Genomic DNA, 25581 nt, shown 5'->3' with positions numbered 1-25581 from the left:
AAGAACTTTTATACTTTCCCTTTATATCTACCCTTAACAATTCAGTAGGCATTGATTAGTATAAGTCAGCTTGTGTGCATTTTGAGGGAGAGAAATATGACTGATTAAAGTTTATACAAGTAGAAAAACCCCTCCAAACCTGTGTGAATATTTGTTTAACCATTCTTTTCTCCCAGAGTCTGGAGGTACAGTAGATTTGCTAAGCTGGCAGTGATCTCTTCTTCTCCTTGGTTATGTGACACACATAACATTGGCATTTTAATAGTATTTTATTGCTGTCATAGCATAAAATGAAAAGAATATTTCTCTATCTGGATGGTAAAGCAGTTCACAGTGCCTTGGCACAGAGGCAGCAGTTTCACAACTGTTTCTGTAGAGCACATTTTGCTCTCACTTTGTGGAAGTGCTTGCCTGAGTCCACTGTGCTCTGTAATGCATTTTGCATCTGCATTCTCCTGCAGCCACTGACATTTAGAGGAACCTGTGATTTAATTATGAGAGTGTTTATTAATAAATAGGCACTTTGAGGGATTCCTAGGAGATTCTCTTTCATAGAAGGGAAACCTAAAGGTATTTTGGGGAGTTGAGGTGACTTTTCACCTCCATCCCTCCTTAAGAGACTTTTTTTTTTTTTTTTTTTTTTTTTTTTTTGGTAGAATGTCATTATTTTTCTTTCTTCTCTATAATGATGTTCTTTTGAAATTATCTTTCTTTTGATCTCCTCTTCTGGAGCCAATGTGAGTTTTCTGTATACTGGTAATAGTGGAACAGTGTGTAGTCTGTGAGTAACAGAAATGCAGTTCAAGTCAAGCTAACTCTAAGAATTTAGTTTTGTGACAAAAGGATTGAAGAGAGGATTATGTTGACCAGACAGGAATCTTGTATGCATTGCCTAGACTGAGGGAATGAACTTTTCCAGTGCTTGTCTTTTTAAAAATGGTTTCACTGGACTTTCTGCTCACTACTGTAGAATAGCTGCTCTAAGTTTATGCTAACTGTGAAATTCAGACAAAGCTTCTAATCCACTGCAAGATTAATTCTGGCATGCGTTTTTTTCTGTCCTAAAATAACATTGCAGAAGTGAGGTTCTGTTTGCCAAATGCATAAAGCTGCAGGTGGAAACTTCATTTCTTTTCAGTGAAATAGCTTTTTTAAAGATTCTCCCCTTGCAGTGTGGAAACATCAGCCTAATTCTTTTGTTTGTAGCTGCCTCTCCAGTTACTCTTTACAAAGAATTGCATTGGAAAAACAAGTGTATTAGTACTTAGCTGCTATGTGAAAATGTCCAAAGGATTGCCTTCTACAGCATTGTCTTGTTTGATAGGAACTACAGACCTTTTTTGTAAGCAAAGAGCGTATGTGGATCTTAAAGGGTTTTAAAAATGAAAATATGTACTGATAATATTCTGTTTTAAGAGGGCTTCTCTGCCTTGCTATGCAAGCTTAAATTCCAGTGAACTCCTGTGCTCTTTGAGTCCCAAAGCATGCAAGTGAGGTTTCAGAGTCACCCTTGCTCTCTGGAGAGCAGTGGGATCAAGTTCATGACTTGGAGCGCAATCCAGCCAAACTCGCTTTCTGCTGGCGCAGGTACATGTGGGAACAGGCTACCAGGGTAAATCTTGCCCTTCCTACCAGCACTTTGCCATTCTGCTGCTCACATCTTCTCTCCCAGAGGTGCAACACCCTGACCCTCTGTCTCATGGGCTGGGATTTCCTTTCACTGGCACAAGGTGGAAGGAACATCTTGCCTCCTGCAGCTGCAGAGGAACGGAGCCAGCACAGAGACTTCCAGAGCTGTGTGAGAGGCTGCAAATGTGCTGCCCAGGAGGCTGGAACACTGATTGCTCCTTTTTCCATGTATTTTTTGTACTTTCACCTCCACACGTGTGTGTTTTACTAGGATGAAAAGGAAATATTATTGCTGTTCTCAAAAGAGTGGTTTTTATTAATGAATTCTTTCATTGTTTTGACTTCAAAGATTAAGGTATTGTTGGAGGAATACTAAGAATAAGGAAAGACAATATAACTGGGAAAGGAGGGCTGGTGGGTAGTGTGTTTTATTATGAAGGCAGTGGGGTTTTTACACTTATGTTTGTGTTTCATCTGGGGGATCACTTGCTGAAAAAATTCTGCCTTTGGATACTGAGTGAGGGGCCAGAGAGCAGCACAGTGAAGGGTGCTGGTGCCATTACAGATGACATTTCATCCAGTATTTCAGCAGCTGGCTGTTCAACTTCATTGAGCCTCTAAAGTTTTCTTCTCATTAGAATTTTTCTATTTGTTTTTGTCTCCCTCATTATGCCATTATGCCAATGCCATGATTCTAAAGTTCAACAATGTTCTGCTGTATTGATGGATGGAAACATGCTCTAATTTTTATGGTTCTGCATAAAGAAAAAGAAAAGTTCCATTCTTAAAGAGCTCAGTGTTGTCTCTCTGGACAGGAATTAAGTAGAGACAAAAAGAATTGCCTTTAGAGAATGAGTTGGTAAGCAGAGCATCCCACATCTGAGACAGAGATGAGAAAACAAAGCTACAGAATCCAGAATAAACAAGTTACAGGACATAATCCACAAGATTGTGCTGCTTTATAAACTGTGTTTCACTGTCATCTTTCCAGTTGGAGCTGATACAATTGTTGAAGGAACAGCTGAAGAATAAATTCTTAGTGTTTGGTAAAGCATTTCATGTTTTTGATTTTGTCACTTGACTTTCCAGTTACAGCAGAGGCACATGGAAATGTGTTTTTTCACTACATTCTCTGTTTCTGATAGCTTTTGTCTACCTTCATGTTCTGTTTTACTTTGTTAGAGCTGAAAAGAATTTGGGGTTGATCTTGTCTTATAAAATATCAGTTTTAGGAAGTTATTAAAAAAAAAAAGTCTTAATGTTTTTTCTGGGTTTTTTTCAGGGCTGTTTCTGACCACTGTGGTTTTCCTACTATTTGAATTAGTCATCAGGTACAGTGGAATTCAGGTCCATCCTGGCTCTACTTTCCAGGACTATCCTACTCTGCTGTCCAAGGAAACCCTAATTTGGCTTTCTCCTGGTTGCCGTCTTCTTAGGGAAAAACAATATGGATTTGACATTTCTTAGGGGGCCATGTGGAAAAGCCTGATTTACAGAGTCCTGTAGGGAAAACCAGATCCAAAACTTCCTTGTATCTACAGTTGTCAGCAGTGGGGTTAAGTGGGAAGAAGAGTTGTTTTGCACTGAGTATTTGTTTCTTTCTTTGGAAGTACTGAATATGTTTGGTCTGATATTGTAGATAGCTACTAGCTAATATTTCTGCTTAAGGTAATTATAACTGACATCTCTTTTAGAGTGAAAGCTGTTTTTACAGTAGACTCCCAAACTCTGACATTTGAGAAAAGGAGTAGACTAATTTTATTCCTAGCTAAGTTTGCTGGCTATGCTGTATTACGTAATACATCTCACTAAGCAGAGCATGTGTTTTCATTTACTAGTGTCAAACAGTTAAAACAATGTAGAGTTATTTCACTGTATCACAGTTATTATATTGCAACAGCCAAACTTTAAACTTTTGTGCTGCCCTGTCCCTTCCTGCTAGAATCACCCCTTTGGTAGCTGTAGGGTGGCAGGGCAAAAACTGTAAGACAGGGAAAAGTCTTCTGGAAGTTGTGGGGTTTTGAGCATGCAATGAAGCTGGCGTATCAAAATATCACAAAAGGATTGAAATGACATGTAGTTTATATGTTACTATCCCGTTGGTTTACAAAACATCTTTCTGGGAACTATTTTTCAAAATGCACCATGCATTAACGTTTAAAAAACGTTCTTATGAAGAAGAACCGGTTTGAACTAAATGATTTAACTTCATTTTTTGTTGTGTCTGGAAGCAGAAGTGCAAAATTAATTTGGGTTTTTTTGAGAACTATTTTCTTATGTTTAATGGCACGTAAGTGACAAGTCCAACAGGAAATTTAAAATGAATCCTTTATCTGGTGTAATAGAGTGACAAGGGTTTTCAGTCACTAGATATGTCATGGCAAATTTGGCTGAGTCTTGCTGAGAGTGAAAACAGCCCATAAGAATGTAACAGTTATAACAGTTCATTTAATCAAATTTATCTTATCATGCAGACAGTTGTGTTCTAGGCTCACACATAAACATATCAAAACCAGTACTGAGTGTCAGGCTTCCGAGTTCAAAGATAATCTGTAATACCAGAATTCCATTTTTGTATTGGCACAAGCAGTGGTGCAACATTGTGATGATACATATGGGTGGATTCTGCCAGAATTAAATTCCACGGCATATGAACGCCTCCAAAATTATCTCACTGCTGGGTAATCTGTATAAACTTCCACCTCTTCATTTCAATTTTCGTGTTCCCAAGTATCTCCTTTTGAACCTTAGTTTTCAACCCTCCTTCATAAACCCCCGGCTCTGGCTGCTCCAGAAGGAGAAGCTGCAGAATTCACTTGGGAGGAGAGCTGCGGGCTCAGTCCTGGCATAACCTCCTCTGTGTGGGTGGTATGGTCTGTGTATCTGCTGATACAGTGGATGGACAATGGGTTTGGGGTTTCTTTGGACCTTTTGGACTCCCCAGGTGTGCACTGCACACTGCGTGTGGAAACAAAAACCTCTGTCTGCTCCAGGGGGAAAAGGGGCTAGCAGCGACCTGCCACAGTCAGAACTGTTCATGCAACTCCTATTGGGTTTATTTTCCTTGGGGGAATTCAAGTGCAGACTTGAAATTGTTTGTGAGCAAGACAGATTTGTTGCTGTGGAGCGTTCTTGACTACTGCCTCTTGCAGAAGAGAGCTGGAGTCCCTCTCGCTGGCGTGGTGAGTCCTGGTGAGAGCAGAAGCAGGTATTTGTGCTCTGGCCAGCCTGCAGCCTGAAATAGGTGCCACTGGCATGACAGCCCAGCCTGCAGAGTCTTCCCAAGGGGAAAAGGGCAGCTGGACACAGGCCAGATGCTACTCAGACTTGCTTGACCTGCCTGAGTTCAAATGGTCTTAGTTAAAAATAGCTTTTTCTATGATACAGGACAGTGCGTATGTAAGGCCAGTTTGCTTTCTGAGTATTTGCCTTATTGTGCTGTGAGAGTGGTGGTTGTGAAGATGACTACTGGCAGCATCATGAACTAAACTTTTGTATGGGCAAGGACTGAGCCAACTTTTCCAGTACTGCCATCCCTCAAAACATAACAACCATGTGCCATTTTACTCAGGCTGTATCAGCTCTGAACCTCCTCACTTGAGCAAACTAGTGTGTGGCATATCAAGGGGACGAAAAAACAGGTCAAGTTTTGAACCAGCAAGTGGCTTTCCACTGTTCATGAAGTCATGATTGTAGTTATGGTCACCAGAATTAAATGTTTTGGCACTCACTGCTTCATCAAAGTGTGCAGGTGTCCAGACAAGGTTATGGAAGGATGGGTGCAGTAAGATTATCAGCACAGTCTTCACCCATTCAGAGCTGCTGAATAAAATGCTGGTAAAGAGTTGGGGCTCTCATGATGAAGATTCTAGACCTAAAGGCAGGGAGGTAGAGAATGCTCTTTTATAAGAGGAAAACTACTTTTCTCCCAGTCTGGAGGGAAGCTTTACTGCACTTGTTCAGAGGTTGGAAGACAAAATATAACTTGTGTTTTCTAAAATGCTTTGGAATTGTTGCTGGGGTCTAACACTTCGCAATAATTTAGTATTATTGAGAGCATATTCTGGAAGAAAAATAAATGAGGCAATTGCAGTAATAATTTTGCTTAGGCTAGTTGTTCAGTGGCTCTTATATAAATACTGTTTACCTTGAACAAGCATGTCATCAGGGCTCCATGTGAAGAAATCCACTTTGATAAAACCCAGCTTAATGAAGTGCCCAAACCTCTGCATATGATTGGATTTTTATTTATTTTGTGTATGTATGGCGTGTGCTAACACTAGGGTGTCACTGCAGTCTTAAAAAGAAATTGTAATTCTATACTCTTTCTCAAGCTGAAGAGTTGATGGCAAAATGGATTGTCAAAGTATGAGGGAATTTTTAAGGGCTATTCCAGCATTTTTATATAGTTCTGAAGTTTTGCATTATTCTTAAAACCTGCTTAGGAACAGCACAATTCAATAGAGTAGGAAAAGATTCTTTCCAATCACCTGCAGTTGTGACATTAATTTATGAATCTATAAATGGCCACAGAATGCTTGATATGAGTTTACATAATTAATAGTTTGGGAACCTGGCCAGTTTTAAAGGACTGAGAGTGTATGTGGGATAACATTATTTTTAACCTCACATTTGGAAAAGACTGTTCTTCTTTTGTCAACTGCTTGCAATATCTGCTTTATGTTAATTATTCACTTTGATTTTTCTTTCTGTGCTGGAGAAGTCTGGAGTAATTTTAGAACACATAAAATTGTGGCTGGTTCAAAAATACAAACATGTATGCTTGAAATGTCCCAGAAGATCCTTTTCTGACTTCGAAGTTAAAGCATTTTCTGGCATTTTACATTACCTCATTACCACACTTCAAGCCTATACATGAACAAGAAAAATGCACACTGAGAAAATCACAAGACTTTCAGGCTTTATTGCTTATCACTGTTCTTTTGAAATCGCAGTGTCTGTACAACATAAACAAACATACACTGAGAACAAAGGCATGGGTGCAATAGTCTGAAAGTTGATAAGAAATTGAGCTCTGAGATACAAATAATAGAAAATTCCACTGTCTGACCTGAACGTTTGGCAGAGTTCCATTCTGTGGCTCATGCAAACCCTGAAGTAGTTGGATTCAATGGCAGGGCAGGGTTTTTATTTATAGCACAGTGTGCAGCTCATTTCCCAGTGAGGGAAGGGCTGCAGCCAGGCTTAGTTTGGTGGAGAGCTGACTCAAGTAACAGTGGTGAGGTTTCTTACTCACCTTTAAACAATAGGTCTCATTTTGTCATAAAACTAATTAAGAGACCTTTACTGTGTGATCATGACTATGGAATTGCTCCACAGTGGCAGCTCATCACTTGCTGCCTTCCAGATGGGCACCAGCTTTTAGCTGTGATCTGACAGGCACCAGTACTGCATCTCTTCAGCCTTCCTTCTTGGTCTTTGGTTTAGTTCTGAGGAACACAGAACCTGGAAATTCTAATAAAAATGTCTTCTTGCTTGTTTTGGATATTCAGTGCTCTTCAGTAGCTGGTACATCTGATGTGACTCAGTATTATGGAGTAGGAGGTGATTTATGTCCTTTGTTAATCAAATCTGTGTAAACAGAAATAAGATTTCTTTCCCAAAAGATGAAAATACTAATTATGCAATTAATTGTAGCTGAAGAACTTCTTTAGAATTGTGGCAGATTTGGGGATTTTTGCTCCATTGGAAAATCTTTACACACCTTGCACTTGCATCATGATTGATTTCACACTCTAGTACACTGAGGCACACACAAAGGCAGTGTGGCATCTTGCTCATTTGCTTTTGGTAAATGCATTACATCAAATATTATCTCTTAATATTTCACACTCTCATCAATCCCCTGTACTCTCACAATTTTGGTAACGTGAGCAAATAGCAGTTGATAAAAGCATCAGTATGTTGTTAATGTACAGCCATGGATTCTTAGAAAGCAGTTTCTCAGTAATGTAACAGATGTTTATTGTGTTCCCTTTCCCCTCAGAAATGCTTACAGCAATTAGCAAGGGAGATCATATGCTATTATTGTACTTATTTGAAGGCAGTGTGAGGTTGCTCCTAGAATAAAGGATGTAGAAAAGTTACTTATAGGGAATAGATGTCGTTGCCCTGTTGAAACTTCAGGCATTGTGAATAATTTTTTCCATGACCTGGCCCTTCTGGATTTTTTTTCAATAATTTGTTTTTGTAGTATTAAAACACTTGTCAGTTGTAAAAAAAACTGGCACAGGGAAGACCATCTCATTTAAAAACTCTGAAGTTGTGAAGCATTATTTATGTGCTTAATACACTCTTAAGTCAGAGAGCATTCCTTGGGAATTAATGTAATCTACTGCACACTGGGTTACAAGATCAGTAATGAGAGAGGCACAGCTTCCTACATACCATAAATTCTCCATGAGCATTTGGATAAATGCCTGAGAAAAGCACAAGTGAAAATGCAAAGTCAGGTCTACAAAGATTGCTTAGCTGGTGGTTTTGTGCATAGATGTGTGTGCCCGTATCCCACCCCAAAATTTTCATAAGCCTTCCTTTTGAGTGGCTGATAGGATTCATTACTGGCATTCCTCTTTCAATGAAATGCTGGCTGGAGAATTTATTTTAAAAAATAATATAGACATAGAAAGATAGGTAGGAAGGAGAGATTACTTCCTGCAGCTTTCTTTCATCTCTGTAGATAAAAAGCAACATGGTGGAAATAGAGCAGGTGATGTAACAGAAAAAGAATTTGGAAATATAGTCAGAGAGCATGAACTCTATGCCATGTCCTGGGTAGGAAGGGAAATATGTGGGAGAAAAGATTAAACACCTTCATTGTCAAAAATAAGTATTTGTCTTCTCTTAGTACTCGCTTGATCACAGACATAGCTTTTATTTTACATGTTGTATGCTTATTTAGTTTGGTGACCATTATTTTCTGTAGTCCACTGATTTAGAACCATTGACTTCATATTTCAGTTTTCTTAAGATAACAATGCTTCTTGTTCACAATGTGTTCATAGAGTTCATAAAAAAATAATTTCTGTCAAATTTAGGAACTCATTAATACATTCTAAACTTATGAAGTATTTATTAGTACTTTTTAAAATTAAAGATGTACTGGCAATTTGTTGCTTATTTTCTCCAATGTGTTTGAACTGTAGAATCTTTCCTTTGATCTCTGCAAACTCAAAATGTGAAACAATATAGAAGAAGATTAAAAGGATCACCTCTGATTTTTCTTAATCTGTTGGGATTTTTGTTGGGTTTATTTTAGAGTAGTAGTAAGAAGCCAGGTCATCAGTCCTGAGATCTGTCTCATCTAATGGTGCAGGATGAGATACATTTTCCAGCTGGAAAAACTATGTGCAGTTGGAATGAATCCTTATAGGACTGGGCTGTGTCCAGCAAGTGTCACAGACATGTGTGAGAGCGTTCAGTTCAGAGACCAGGAACAAAGCAAGAAAGTATATAAAATAAAGTGAAGCCACTTTATTTTGACTACTCTTTTGGAAAACTAGGGCAATTTTTTTTAAATTTACATTTTGTTTGTTTGTTTGTTTGTGTCTACAGCTTTCTAAATGGAAGGAAAGTAACTGGCTAAAAGCTTTGTTGACAGACAAAGCTCCATTGACTAGCCCAAATCATAGTTGTCCAAGCACAATAGAATTTAATATTTCAGTACTGCTTTTGTTACTGACAGAGTTTTCTTACCCTTTCTGAGTTTAGCATTTGATATCCAACACACCCCAAGAATTCTTATGTGTGCTTCAGATATTTAATTGCTTTATCATCTGTCTGCTTCTTAAAAGTGGGGAATTTATTCCAAAGTTAACACAGAATATTGCAAGCACCTTTGCCAAGTGACATTCAGAGCTATTAATCCTTGCTCTATTTGAAGCCCTGTATGTCTTGGGTGTTATTTTGAGCAGAGAGCGCATTTATTTTGTGTGATCATATGCAGGTTGCAATGCTGGAGGTGGAAAACCGTCGTGACTTCAGAAAAAGGATAATCCCATTCAATTTCCAATTTTTTGCATATTATTTTAAAAATTCTTGCTTTGACTACACACAGCATAGTGGGGGACTTGTATAAACAGAATGTCACCCATTTCTGAACAGGCTTCTGCATGTTGTTTTTTTCCCTTCAATTCCAAAGCAGGTCATTGTGGACAACTCACCTGCCTCTATTCTTTTCCATGACCCAAATTTTGTCCTAGGTGTACACAAAGCACAGAACCTTCTCCCTCACTGAAATGAGTACAGGAATTACACTGGATGTTGCTTGAGAACCAGAAAGAGCTTCTGAAGCAATATCAAAGAGGTATCAGAAGGGACTTGGGATTTTTTACCACTGACTGCTATTCCTTGAACCCAGTTTTTCATCTCCTCTGTAATGTGGGTGCCCAGTCTGCATTTCTGCAGTCTGACACAAAGGATGCCTGTGGAAACTGTGCCAAAGTTGAAGTAAATGTTGTTCACCCCTTTCCCATTGTATGCAAAGCCCGGAATAACATTGCAGAAGGCAGCAGGCTTTGCCAGACAGCCTGGCCTTGATGAAATTGCTCTGGCTGTTCCAAACCACCTCCTTGTTCATCCTGTGCATAGGTGTGACTGTTCCTGGTGGCTGAGGCTAGGGACAGCAGCTTGCAGTTTCCTGGATGCTCCTTCTTGCCTTTACTCAATTAATTGTGCTGAGATGTTTTTCTCATCTCACATAACAAAATAATCTTACTTCTCCCTGTCAGTTCTCTAATGCTTATCTCCATACTGAAGAGGCCATGCCTTACTGGATTTTCATTTTCTGTGTGTTAGAGATAGGAAGTAGAATCCTGGAGGAGGGCAGCCCTCCTTGAGGTTTTATGGTGAATATCTAGATGTGCAGAACAAAAGTAGTAGCCTTCAATGGGAAAAATAGTAACTTTTACAAGGAAACATAGGGCTGAAATAAGACTTCCTGAGCTCATTTTGACCACCTTGTTCTTATTCCAAGACAGTTTATTCTAGAGTGTAGCTCCCTGTATCAGTTTTCCAGTATCTTCCTTGCTGCAGTTTGTCACTTGCCTTTACATATATGGAGCAGAAATAATTTATACTGCTTTTCCACATGGCTTTGTTTGCTTGCCATATGTATTTGGATACTGTTTTCATATCTATGTACTTTTTCTCCAAGCTCAATGACTCCTACTTTCTCAGGCTTCTTTCCTGGGTAATATATTCTGTACCTCGAGTCATTGAATTTGATTTTTTCCTGAATTTATCAAGATGGTCTGTTTTGCAGTGCTCTATGTATTTATCTATTAGTGATAAGAGACCTTATTAGAAGTGAGAACTAATGCATAAAAGGACTGAGAACCATTCTTCAGATTTAAAATAGAGAAGATAACAATTTTGAAACATACCTAGACATGTTGGGGATTCTGAGACTTAATTTACAACTAAAGGATTGAAAGTACATGCTGGTTTCAAATTTATTCTATTACTACAGCTTGTAAATCCTCCTAGCTGTCTAAATACTACTATCTTTAAGCAGGTTTGTCCCTAAAAAATAACCATGTGCGTTATGAGAGAAGGAGGTAAAACAAAGTTAAACAAAGCTTTAAAATCATCTAACCCAATGTTATAGCATACTCGGCTAAAAACTTGCTCTTTATTTTGCTTGGATTAAGGCAAATAAAGTAATACTTATCACAGAAGAGGATTTCAGTGTATGACTACCTATTTTGTTCTATTAATACAGATAAACATGCAAATTTCATTTTATTACTGCTTGAGGTTTTTTTAAACTGTTGCTTTGGAGCTGCCTTAATAAATTCTACACCATAGAATTCATACTTTCATGCTGTTGGTTATTTTGATATTCTTCTTTTGAATGATTCCTCCCAAAGGGTTTCAAAAGATTCCCAGATGTGTTGTCACAGAGTGAAAAAAAAAAAAAATGTATTGTGGTATAATAAATGGTGATCACATGTAAGGAACAGACTTCAAATTTGCTGTAGGAAATGAGTCCCTCTCTACAGCCTGGGTAACCCACGTAGCAGATTGCCTGTGCACTCAGCAATAAACATCAACATCCTGATTGTAAAGTGTGGTGTCCTCACTCTTCTCACGGATGCAGAGGAGACTGCAGTTCCAACCAGGGTTTTTTGTGATGCCTTTGATTTTCAACACTTCAGAAATGCACTGATACTTGCAAATGAAAGGTGGCTGGAGGGAGTGGAGATGCCAGCACTGAGCGGGCAGTGGCAGTGATAATGCACTGCCTGCTTCTGGCAGTGATAATGCACTGCCTGCTCGTGGCAGGGATAATGCACTGCCTGCTCGTGGCAGCGATAATGCAGTGATAATGCACTGCCTGCTCATGGCAGTGATAATGCACTGCCCGCTCGTGGCAGTGATAATGCACTGCCTGCTCATGGCAGTGATAATGCACTGCCCGCTCGTGGCAGCGATAATGCACTGCCCGCTCATGGCAGTGATAATGCACTGCCTGCTCGTGGCAGTGATAATGCACTGCCCGCTCATGGCAGTGATAATGCACTGCCCGCTCGTGGCAGGGATAATGCACTGCCCGCTCGTGGCAGTGATAATGCACTGCCCGCTCGTGGCAGTGATAATGCACTGCCTGCTCGTGGCAGCGATAATGCACTGCCTGCTTCTGGCAGTGATAATGCACTGCCTGCTCGTGGCAGCGATAATGCACTGCCTGCTCGTGGCAGCGATAATGCAGTGATAAGGCACTGCCTGCTTCTGGCAGTGATAATGCACTGCCTGCTCGTGGCAGTGATAATGCACTGCCCGCTCGTGGCAGTGATAATGCACTGCCTGTTTCTGGCAGTGATAATGCACTGCCTGCTCGTGGCAGGGATAATGCACTGCCCGCTCGTGGCAGGGATAATGCACTGCCCGCTCGTGGCAGTGATAATGCACTGCCTGTTTCTGGCAGTGATAATGCACTGCCTGCTCGTGGCAGTGATAATGCACTGCCCGCTCGTGGCAGTGATAATGCACTGCCTGCTCATGGCAGTGATAATGCACTGCCCGCTCGTGGCAGCGATAATGCACTGCCCGCTCATGGCAGTGATAATGCACTGCCTGCTCGTGGCAGTGATAATGCACTGCCCGCTCATGGCAGTGATAATGCACTGCCCGCTCGTGGCAGGGATAATGCACTGCCCGCTCGTGGCAGTGATAATGCACTGCCCGCTCGTGGCAGTGATAATGCACTGCCTGCTCGTGGCAGCGATAATGCACTGCCTGCTTCTGGCAGTGATAATGCACTGCCTGCTCGTGGCAGCGATAATGCACTGCCTGCTCGTGGCAGCGATAATGCAGTGATAAGGCACTGCCTGCTTCTGGCAGTGATAATGCACTGCCTGCTCGTGGCAGTGATAATGCACTGCCCGCTCGTGGCAGTGATAATGCACTGCCAGCTCGTGGCAGTGATAATGCACTGCCTGTTTCTGGCAGTGATAATGCACTGCCTGCTCGTGGCAGGGATAATGCACTGCCCGCTCGTGGCAGGGATAATGCACTGCCCGCTCGTGGCAGTGATAATGCACTGCCTGTTTCTGGCAGTGATAATGCACTGCCTGCTCGTGGCAGTGATAATGCACTGCCCGCTCGTGGCAGTGATAATGCACTGCCCGCTCGTGGCAGTGATAATGCACTGCCTGCTCAGAACTCAGGTGTAAGAGCTCCCTGCATTCAGGTCTGTGGCTTTAACACCAATTGCTCCAATACATTTGAAGTCTATGGGCAGGGCCAGTCCAACAGCATTTGAATTCTTCACCTGCTCAAGTTCTTTGTGTTTTGTAGAGCTTTTCCCACTGAGGAGAGGTTATTAAAGAAAGTCTCTGATTTTATTCAGCTGATCAGCTCTCAAGTATGACGACCTTGTGTGAGGCCACGTTCAAAGGCCACATTTCTCATTTAGTGTTTGCACTGGCTGATGCTCTTTAAAGGCTTTAAAAAAGAGGGTTAGACCTAGAGAATTTGTGAGATTCTCCTTGCTCCCCACAGTCTTCTGCTTGCCTTTATTGAATATATTTATGCAGAATCTGTCAGGTTCTTTGGCCAGGACAGTTTCCTTCATAGCCCAGCCTGGGTGGAGTTGCCTTGGACTTGTTTCCTTGGACAGGAGTAGGAGCCAGGGTTGGAAAGACAGCTCTTCTGGGCAAGATGCAGTCACTGTCTCATCAGCTCTGTCCAGGTGAAATTACATCCTGAAAAATACATACCAGGCCAGTCTGGAAAAAACAACAATAAATAAGGAGCTTTGAGAGTAGAGCCAGGGGAACATGACCCTGGAGAGCCTAAAGACATCATATCAAAGTTAAGCTTTATCCTACTGCAAATAAGTGATACATAATCTAAACTGAAGTAAGTTTTTCAGGTTGTTTTATTAACAAGTAGTTTTTGTCTTGTCCCTTTAAATTTATGCACTGTTCATTTTAAAAGTATTATCAATCAATGATTCTTCAACTTGAAGGAGGTTCAAAGGTGCATTGAAAATAATGAATAGACTTGGTTTTGTCCTTATCCTTCAACAATGTTAAATTTTTCAATGTTGAATTTTATAAATTTTTACCATCAAACACCAAACTATGTTTACTAACTGGACACAAAAAAAGTAGCTGAATTTTGTAAGGTTTAAAAAAAAAAAAAACTGAATCCCACAAGAGGAGCCAGGTCAGGTTCTTTAAAATCATACAAAAGAAGTTTTCAAAGACAGTTCCCCTTTCCATCAGAGCTGCAGGCTTGGTTATTTTCAAACCACAGTTTTCTTTCTTGTTTTCAGTTTTGTTTCCTATTTTAATAAATAATGAAAAATGTTCTGCAGAATGGAAGGTAGAATTGGGAGTTGGACCACTGAAATAGGATCCCAAGTTTAATACCAGATTTTTTTTATCTTTGCACCCTAAAATTAAGGGTCATTACTTTATTAAGTCAAATAAAAAGTAATTTTGAAAAGAAAAGTTGCCCTCTTTGAAATGGAAGTAGTTTGAAAGTGTAAGGTGAGAGCTCAAGAGTCAGGTTTTTGTAGATAGACATGCTTGTTTGTGTTTTGCAGAGTTAGCTGCTGTATGTTGACAGCCTATTCTTCTGAAGCAATGTTAGGCTTGTGTAGGCATAATAATACTTAAAAAAAAAAAAAATATTGGGGAACTTCATTTGTAAATGACAAAACTTCATGCAAGGCTGTAAGCTCACCCTCCCCTAAAAAGGTATTCTTGGTTGCCCTTTTTATATGGCACCTACTTTCATCATTCACAGTATTTGTGAATGTGAATGTCATGGCTAGGAACCTTAGTGATTGATGCAATCTCTCATGAGAAAGGATCCTCAGCTATCTTATTGGAGAATACAAAGACAGATTTTCTGCAGAAGTGCAGAGTGATTTGGCAAGAGGCACTGGGCACAAACTGGAATACGGGAAATTCCAGTTAGATATTAGGACTTTTTTTTAAACAGAAGTATGCTAAGCACTGAAGCAGATTACCCCAGAGATATTATGGAATCTGTGTCCTCAGAGGTGTTCAAGACTCAGCTGGATGTGGCCCTGAGCAACTTGAGCTCTGCTTTAGGCAGGGAGTTGAACTAGATGACTTAGAGAAGTTCCTTCCACCCTAAGTTATTCCATTATTCTGTGCTTGTGGCTGCTTTAGAAGTGTGTCTTGTTTATTGTAGTACATAGAAACAGAACTATTTTTAAATGTTTCCCATTTTAAGATATATTTGGGTTGCAGCCAAACAACCAATATTTCTCTATGTTTGGCAGCCAAAATAAATGCAAAAATATAAAAGAGCAGAAAATAAAAGTTTCATAGTTTCAGATTATTGTTGAAAACTTGCCTGGTGGTACTATGACACCAGATTTGGAAAAATCAAAGCACTGCTGTGAACGATTTGAATAAATGAGGTAGTGCTCACAAATAGATGGTGCTAATATATTTTCATAAGGCACACTTCATTTGTCTATCACTCTGGGAGGCAGTGCTGGGTCTTGCCTTCATGCCCCTTAAAATCTTTGAAATGGTGGAAAGTAAACAGTTTCAATGTAAGGCAAAAGGAATTCTGGCAACAAAGCCAAATTTACTGTAATACACTACAGCTGTATTCACCCTCTAGTTTTGTAGGGCAGAGTTCAAGGATCCTCACTCTATGGATAAAAACAAAAAATAGGGTTGTACTTGATCACTACAGACTATGCACACTTAAAGCACACAGTAGATTCCTGATAAGAGTGAAAATAGCATTTAAACTTTTAAAAGTTTCAATATTTGCTTGTCTTTGTCTCCTGTTGTCTATACATCCCAGCTAGCCAAACTATAGTTCTTGAGCTGGATTTTTTGGGCCATTGGTACCTATTTTCTTCTTTCTGAAGAGCTGGTGGTGGCTGGTTCTCTTATGATGCAGCTGATTCATTATTAAGCTGTTTTTCATTCTCTCCCAGTATAGGCAGACTCCTTTCCTCAGTGATTCCAACTCTCCCAGTGCTCTGATGCACTTATGTGCTGTTACTTCAGCTGTGCTTTGCACAGTTTCTCCTGCTGATCTTGGCCATCAACTGACTTTTGTTGAAGAGAATACTTGCAGATCAGTGTGGAATTTCTGTTGGCAAGCATGGAGGGAAAGATTGTGTTTCAGAGATGGCTATAGATCTCAAAATCTTTCATTTGGAAATGGCCTCAATGTAAAAGAATTACAATACAAATGCAAATACTTAAGAGCAGGGTTTCACTAACAAATGCCAAAAGCTGACACAAATAAATTGAATTAGAGGGCATCTAGTTTATCATTCAAGCTTTTCATCAAGGAGATGCAGGGAAAAAAGGTCTCTTGGAATCCTAATATGACAAAATTATTTTCTCAAATCAAGTAGATTTTTACCACAGTATCGTAAAAGTTAAATTCCTATGACTTCCCTTGCCCATCCAGTCATATTTAATGAATGTTTATCTGAGTGATGACTAAAAGAGACATATTACTCAGAATGAGAATGCTTTCCTGGTTAGTTGTTCAAAACACTGTGAGAGTGACACAAATAAAATCTATATTGCTAATATGCTCCTGGGGACAGTCCCCATTTACTGAGAAAATTCATACTAAGATATCATTTATATCCACCTTGCTCCAGGCTGGCCCTCTCTTGACTTCACTGGCAGTGTCTGTGCAGCACGTAGGATTGAGCTCTCCTTGTCCTTGGTTGCTCCTCTTCTGTTCATATGCTTCCAGAAACGGGTCATTTATTGTTTTACCAGCTAATACTCATCCCTCTTTTTCAGTGATGCTGGAATGCACACGAATAGGAATGTGGTTTAGTCATATGAAGTGTGGCATCTGTGTTGTTGCTTTAGCGGTTATTTTCCCCGAAAAACACGCAGCTAAGTTCCAGTGAAGGAGGAGATTTGTCTGCCTTGCTCTTTGCTGCTCTTTGGGTCAGGATTAGGAAAGACAGGTCCTGCTTGCCTCACCTGATCTCCTCTCATGACGAGGTCACACACTTATGGATGAGGGAAAGGTTGTAGATACTGTGTGCCTTCAAGGAGGCAAATGCTGATCCTGCACCCAGCTCATGACAGCCCAAAGCTGCCTGGGGAGAAGATTTGGAAATGCTGGTCAGCAGCAGAGCCAGGGCGTTCCCAGGTGGCCGAGAGCCCCGTGGAAGCCTGGCCTTTCTCAGCCAGGGTGTGCCAAGCCAAGCAGGACAGGGATGGCCACCCCTGCGCTTGGCGCTGGCAGGGCTGCACTCTAAATCCTATACTAAGTTTGGGGTCCCTCTCTGCCAGAAAGATGTTGAGGAGCTGAAGGTGTCCCCAGAAGGGCCACAAAGATGGTGAAGGGACTGGACCAAAAGTCTTGAGGAGTTGTTGAGGGAGCTGGAGAAAAGGAAGCTCGGGGGGACCTTACCTCTACAACTGCCTGAAAGGAGGGTGTAGGGGCAACAGGGGGGTCAGCCTCTTCTCTCAAGTAACATGACAAGGTCAAATGGCCTCAAATTGTGCCAGGGGAGCTTTAGATTGGATACTAGGAAAAATATCTTCACCAAAAGGGTCATGAAACTTTGGAACAGACTGACGATGTTTGAGGCACCATCCCTGGAGGTGTCTGAAAGTTGTGTGGTTGTGGCACCTGGGGACATGGTTTAGTGGTGGGCTTGACAGTGCTGGGTTATGGTTGAACTTTATGATCTTGATGGTCTTTTCCAACCTAAATAATTTTTTTCTTAATTTTTTTTCCTAAATTCTACAGGGACTCTGCAATACTTTTTGCTATGCAGGCCATCACTGTACTTAAAAGTAAATTACAGGAAAATGACCTGCCCTGTCAAGACAGGGTGGTGAGGATGAGGATTTATTTTTTTATATTTCAAGTTCATCTCTTTTTCTTCTTTACTGCCTTATTCTCTTTTTTTTTTTTTTTTAATATATTATTTCTGTTTATTTTCTGCTAGAACTGTCTTTGATTTTAAAAGCTCTCTTGGTGGTTTTGATATGCTAGCTATATAAAAGAGGCCTAAAGGGTCTTATCTCAAAGCTACTACTGTTTTGGGATCCCATTTAAGCTTTCTAATTGTAGAAACCTCACTGAGAGTTTTAAGGCTTTAATAAAATCAAGACTCTTTGTCACTATAATTGTCTGCTTATGAATAATCAATGTATCTATCTAACTGAAATCAGACCCAGTTGAATATAATCTTGAAATAGAATTAAGTCTTCAAATTGATGTAAAGTATAACTGAGAGATACGTAGATACAATTGTGGGGGAAAATTGAATTAAATTATTGTAAATTTAAAATTAAATAGATCTTCTCCAATTTTTTTTTTGGTAAATTCGGGTCTGAGACTGATTAAGAAATCTATTATGGAAATCAAATGACCATATTTGAATTAAGTTCCGTAAGTTTTATTTTGTTCTTAGACATGAATACCCAATAGAAACCAGGAGACCATAATTTCAATCATGCTTAATGGGTTTTGAAGAATCCATAATTTAAACAGATGTATCTTACTGTCAGTCAGATATAATAATCCTAAATTTTGTTGCCAGTTTTTACTCAGTGTCTTTCTGAAGCCCATTAGAGGTATTTGAAGTGTGTTGTGATTTCTCCCTGGTTTGTGCTGTCTGCAGCCCTGTCAATATTCAGAGTTGCCCATTCTCAGCAGCCCTGTGTGCTGAAATTAAAGAGCAGGATGTCATGGAGATTAAAGCCACTGCCACCCTTTCCCCACGAAGGTGTTGCTCTGCTGAGCGTGCCAGAGAACTGAGTTTTCTAGAAGCCTTGCAGTCCTCTGGAACCTGGCAGGGCTGCTTTTGGAAAGTTGTGACAGTTTCCTGGCTGAAGGATTTTTCTTGATCAGCCTTTAGATAAAGGAAGGGAGGCAGATGTTTTCCATCAATTTTACTTGTACACTTCTTTTGGTAAAGGGAAGAGGCATAAAGAGTTGGCTTAAGGCTTTACATTCTGTGTGCAGACAACTGCAGATGCTCAAATTGTCTACTAAAACACAGTGAGGGGTTTGGTCTCTTGGCAACTCTGGTCATTAGAGTTTCTCTTCAAAAAGCAGGGTGTGTTGGGGTGATACCAGAGAATCAGAATGTACTTGTCTAGAGAAGGTTGGAATATCAGTCGGCAATTACTGAGAGAGAGAGAGAGAAGAAAAAGAGAGAAAGAGAGAGAAAGAAAGAAAGGAGAGAAAATAAAGAAAAAGAAATGAGAGAAAGAAAGAAAAAGAAAGAAAGAAAAAGAAAAAAAGAAAAAGAAAGAGAGAGAGGGAAAGTTAATGTCACTCTATCCTATTATTCAATGCTATATTATTTATCATTTATCTCCTGGTTCTCTTAGTTTTTCTTCAGGATTTAATTCCTGAAGTAAATTTTATTGTCCAAAATTCTGTTTTCTTCTGATAAGTTAATTTCAGCCCTCATGACTGGACAGATGCCTGAAAATCTGCTGGGGATAAAAAATTTATGTTTTGAGACTGTGAAGAGAAATAACAACCCAAAATGTACTAGGCTAGTGCTGCTGTTGTAAGTTTGGGGAAAAGCCAGCAATTCAACAATTCTGAAAATATGATAGGCCTAACAGTAACAAGGGAGTACTAAAATTGTACATACCAAGGAAGGAAAAGGAAAAAGCCAATCCTCCCTTACCCCACCAAGAAGAAGCCAAAACACCAACTTATAGCCTAAAAAGTTAGTTATTCTGTTGTGAAGTCATTCTCTATTGCTACAAGTTAAATTTTTGCAGATGGATATACAAGATGTTTCTTACTTTATGTGCTGTTCCTCTGGAAAGCATAAAAATGAATGTTTAAAAAGAGTTTCTTCGTAGTTTTGAGTAAAGTATGTTAGTTAGGTGTCCTGGTGTAATTCCAAATACAAAATTACATTTCCAGCCCAACAAAGGGGAAAAAAATTGTAGAAGATTTATTTGGATCTAGTTACTGTTTATCCTCTACTATAATTTTTGAGTGTGATTAACTGGTTAACTTAATTTTACAACTTCATATTTTCTCCTAAGAATCAAAAAAAAAAATCAAGCCAAAAACTTGTACCTTTCTCTCCTATGGGTCCTACATATGGCTAATATGACTATAAGTCTTGCATTTAAAGGAAAAAACATTTGGCATTTTTTCCACTTACTTCATGCATGGTTTTACTACTACAGTTATAGATGTTAAAGCAAATGATAATGCTAAACTAGTGGAAAAACAGTCATGTTGGCAAGCACTGTTATAGATGGCTGTTAGTTCACTTCTAGAAATACACTGTGTTTCCAGGGGACATCACCTGTAAGAATTTTTTCAGTTGCGTGCTATTAGCAAATTAAACAACCAATATATTGCTATATTTTCATTAATGTTTCATTGCTGAGTGTGTGGTGGCAAGGGAATGCACTCTGATCTCCTGTTTTTCCTCTCCCAGTGAAAAGGCAGAGCCTGAAGGTTCAGATCAATGCCACAGAGGACACGGTTTGCATGAGGTATCTCCGGCCAAGTCAAGGCACCAAGCTAGAAGGCTTTGTCCTGGGTTATGGAAACAACTTCTTTTCTAATCAGTACATTCCTTTACCTTCAGAAGGAAAAAACTATGTAACAGAACTTGGTAAGACGTATTTGCTTTGCATGCTGTTGTTGTAATGAATTATGTGAAGAGACTGAGGAGAATAAGAATCTTTTGTTCACCCGATTTGTTGTTTTATTGGGTTGTTGCTCACTGTTTCTTTGTGCTTATTTAAGGTTGCTGTCAAGAATTTCAGTGGAAAATGGAATTAGTAGATCCTTCAAGGAGAAAACTAGTTCTTGTGTGGAAATTTTGCTTACTTGTATTTGTTTTCAGGATTTTTGTTTTAGCGAGAGCCTGCACTATACTTGAAGACATCACAGATCAAATGGGATGGTTTGCCTAAAGAAGCAGCTGTTAAGTAGAATATGAGGGAAATATGCATGCTTTTAACAAATAATAGAATAAGCAGTGGCACAGGCTTGAGAATTGTGTGGTTGATTCCTTTTGACACAAATACTCATGTTAACATGATGCCTTTTCTTGTTGGGATCTATTCCAGTATTACCTGTTGTAGATTAACCTCTAACTCCCATGTCAGACATTACTGATGGAATTCCATGAGCTGTTCTATGGAAGAGATTAAAGCATGTCAAGAATGCTGTATCCTGTTATCTGGAATAGGGAGAAGGAAGAATCTATTATTAAAACATCGATTTATCCTTCTGATTTGACCTTCTGAGAAATCTGTTAAATCCCTAAGGATTTTCCTATTGATTTCTTTAAGCTTTTCTAGCCTAAAATGAATCCATTTACCCTCATCATTGTAAAGCTTGTGATCTTGGTGTAAAGCAAGGGGAGGAAAGGATGCATAAGCACAGAAGTAATAATTGCCATGTTTTTGATGTGGTCAGTTAAGGCCATTGTGGGTGTCTGCTCCAAGATGGAAACTGCTTCAAGATAAAAACTGAAGAAATGAGATATTAGACATGGAATAATTAAGATATTAGAGACTGACAGGATCACTGTGGCAAAGGTTAACTTTCCTTTCCATGAGTTGGTACACCTGGAATCTCTCTATAATTCTATCCAGTGTTTGACTTCATAACTATTGCTTAAGCTAGGTCTGGCTTACCTGATTGTGTGAATTTTGAATCAGTTCACTAAGAATGATGTGCAGGATTTTCTGTGGTACACTGTGCATTAGGCATAACAATGCCTTTTGCAGCTGTAGTGAGAATTAACATTTTTCAGGAACTCAGAGATCTTAGGGAAGAGCAAAAAAAGGACAGAATGTAACATTGTGTAAGATCATTTGCACTCCCTATTTAATAAAAGCTTTTAAAACTAATCTTTTGCAAAACTGAAAACTGAAAGCTCAAGGTCACCTGGAATTTCAGGTATATTGATATTTTATAGCTTCAACCATAACAGTTAATGGCTGGAATCTAGGCACCTTTTTTTATTTCCACAGCACATCAGAGCACTGGCCACATGCATATCCATTTGCTGCAGGGTCTCTGGAGAGGGAAAAGCACAAATGTTGAGGACTACTCTTCCTTATGATTATTTCAAAGGAGAATAATATCAAAATTTTATCTCCCTCCTGCTAATAGAAGTGGTCTGTTTCCTTGTGACAATAAATCTATGCTTGTGAGTTCTGAATGTCCAGTAACTAAATGTGCAAAATACAAATAATATAGATAGCACGACAAGCATTTCTAACCTTCAGAAAATGTTGTCTTTGAAAAGACAGGAGTAAAAGAAGTTATCAGCAATATGTCCTTCAAGTTGCAAACTTTATTTAAGTCAATTACCAGTATGTTTATTGGAGCTGTTGCTTTTAGTTGAGAGATTTAGGGTTTTTAGATTGAATGCCCTGGGGACTTGTTTATTGGAAGCAGAGAGTGCATAATCTTTCCCATTTCACAAATATTCAACACAGCATTGAACTGCAGTCTGACTGTGCTTTCCAAATGTGTGTGGAACACGAGCTAAAGCAATAAACATCAGTTGTGCTTTTGGCTCTGCCTTAGAGTGGCTGGTGGGGCAGAAATGAAGACAGAGTGATTGCTGGCACACGCCCTCCTCCCCACCGTATTTAGGGATCAGCTGCTGGCAGAAATGGAAGAATTGCAGAATGGTTCTCAGTTCTAGGAACAAAGATTAAGTTTTATTGTGGCAGCCAGAGCCCTCAGCTCCAGCATACACTTTATATTGATTTTAGAAAAAGCAAGATGTTGTAGAGGGGCAACAAAAATACTCTCAAGAAATATGCCAAAGATATAAACCCCCTAGAACCTATTGCTGAAAAATCTCAGATTATCTTTGTGCTACTAGTGCATCTCATATATGATGAAGTTGGCCTAGTACGTTATCTTCATATTAAAACAATGTACTTTGAAATTTCACACTCAAGGTTATCTATCCCACGTTCTAGATGTTCTAGTGATCCACGTGCACACTCTGAGAATGGGCTTCAGTGTGTTCCACACACTTTTCCACAGTGAAAACAACTAGGTTTGTACAAAAAACATTCATTTTTGCCCTGAGAACTCCTTTTTGGTCCTCTCATGCTTTGACTTACCTGAATTTTACAGAAAGTGAGTTTATAGGCTTCCCTATAAACAGTGGTAGATGAGGCTTTTGTTGAGCAGAATGTGGAAGAAGTGGTTCCAAACATGAAAATTTAATGTGGTCTCTTTAGAGCAAGACTAATTTAATGCTTCCTCCCTTCTTGTCAGTTTTAGTGGTTCATGGAAAGAGAAACCTTTCCCAGTCAATTTAGGGACTATGATCACAACCTTAAATTGGTTTGTAGCCGAAAGGTAAATATCAGAAATAGACATTTAAGGGCATTTGTTACTCTCTAAAAGGTATGTATGTTTCTCTAATGCATTAAGGAGCAATGCTGTGGAATATAATCCCCTGGGAGAGAGATTAGATCCAGGAAAATGGAAGATGCATGAAAATTGTTTATTCTGTAAAAATTTTTAAGGAAAAAATCGTACAGATACACTATCAGCTGTAGACCCTACTAAAAAAAAAGGCATTAATGTAGGTGTTAGGCCAATGTAAGATAGCACACAGGGCTTCACATATAAGTCATTATTCCCTTCCTAAAATGCATCAGTCTTTTAAAATATAATTTCTCCTTAACGAGGAGTATAGATCTACAAGGTAGAATGAATGTCTTGCAGACATTTCCACATTTCCTTGATTTAGTTCTGCAACCCTGGCTTTGTTAATGGAGCAGCATAATCAGTATTTGGGATAATTGTCCCCAGTTGGAACTGAAATATGGAAGATGACATGCAATAATACATAATTGCATGCATTATGCAATTATGTATTATTGCATGTCATCTTCCATATGCAACAATATGTAATTCTAATATATAGAAATTCCATATTGCCCACAAATTCCATATTTCCAACCCACCCATTGTAGATTAATATGAAATTTATTGTCAGCTTTTCTGCTGGGTCACACACCTTTCATGATTCTTTAACAGGAAAATTGAAGTCAGCAGATGTATTAATTAATAAAATTACATGTCTATAGATGGATATATTTTTAAAGAAATTATTAAGAACATGACATTTCCTAGGATTTTCAGAAGAAATACATGATTTTGTACAACAATGTGTGACATTCACTTACATTTCATCCATTAAAATATTCAGCACCTCCCTGCAGTAATTCTTATCTTAAAATTTCTGGTTTCCCTTTGTTTTGCAAATTATATAGTAACTGAGGCAGCAATTGGATAACATTATCAATAAATTGGGATCTGCCTGCAGGGGGCATGGACAAGGAGAAAAGGATTCTGTTGGGTTTCCTGAACTTGTGATGAGTTTCTGCTGGCAGCAAAGTCTTGAGCAGCTTCATGCACTGGTAGATTGATCTGAATCATACTGAAAAGTCAATGACAAGGCAGCAGCAAAGTTTGTTTCCAAGAATGATGCCTCTGTTTCAGGACACCAGGTGTGGTTTGTGCTGAATGTGCTTTATGTGCTCACATGACAGTAAACACCAAAATTTTTGGTCATGAAAGCTATTCAGTGTCAAAAGAGATCAAGATGTTAATTCTGATACTCTAATAAAAAGGTGGATGGACCCATCCAAAAGCTCTTGGCTTGACTTAAGTCTTTATCTTCATTTTTTCAGTCTTCCTGACTCATAAAGAAAGAGTATTGCTTAAGAGATTTGTGTAAGTCTTTTCTAACTTGGCTAGGAAGATGGCAAGCCAACCTCCTAGAAATTGTTGATACTGTTGGAGAAACCCAAAAAGCTGTGTGGAGACAGGAAAGTTTTGTAAGAATGAACAGCAATTACTTAACAGAATGAACAAAATTATTTTCCCTTTCAGTATCTAAAACCACCTCAAAGTTGGGCAAAGCTTTTGTTTTTCCTTTTCCTGTACAAGTTTGTACAGAGTAAGAGGAGAATATATTAGTGATCCTGCTTCACAACAATGCCAGTAAGTGTTGTGTGAATTTTGTGGTTTTGTATGTGCATGAGAGGGTTCTAGTACCACCGTGAGCACATTTTAGAAAGTGAAACTCGGGGATCTGTGCTAGGGCAGTGCTTAGCTAAAAGATTTGCTGTGCAGTTTCTTATCCATGCCCAGAACCTGGCAGTGGTGTTAGCTACGTGCTTTTTGAGATGCCAAATAAGTGCAGCTAATTCAGATTGTGGGGCCTCCTGCTGACCTACCAGGAAGCAGGGTCCCATGGCTGGTGCTGGCTGAACCTAGGGAGGAGTGGAGGAGCAGCAGATGCAGCTCTGCCCTGAACAACATCCCATGGGAAGTCTAAATACAGACTAAGCGCTTGCAGCCTGAAGGCAAAAAATAATTTTATTTTGGTTTCTGAATCTGGTGATCCATGAATTCTAATGATGCATTTGTGACACTATTTAAGAGTTGTTCTAAGTT

At 39.4% G+C, this 25581-nt stretch overlaps 1 protein-coding gene across 2 annotated transcripts in view; it reads left to right on the top strand.

Annotated features, from left to right (window-relative positions):
• ABI3BP (ABI family member 3 binding protein) overlaps positions 1 to 25581 on the top strand; it is a 113161-nt gene that overhangs the window by 547 nt on the left and 87033 nt on the right. For both annotated transcript variants that reach the window (XM_077790913.1, XM_077790914.1), the window contains exon 2: positions 20564 to 20743. In XM_077790913.1, coding sequence (XP_077647039.1) covers positions 20564 to 20743 — 180 coding nt within the window. The remainder of the gene's footprint in view (positions 1 to 20563; positions 20744 to 25581) is intronic.

The sequence above is a fragment of the Lonchura striata genome, chromosome 2, assembly GCF_046129695.1.
Source record: "Lonchura striata isolate bLonStr1 chromosome 2, bLonStr1.mat, whole genome shotgun sequence".
Lineage (NCBI taxonomy): Eukaryota > Metazoa > Chordata > Aves > Passeriformes > Estrildidae > Lonchura > Lonchura striata.
The sequence above is the reverse complement of the archived record's forward strand: the minus strand, read 5'-3'. Positions and strand labels throughout refer to the sequence as shown.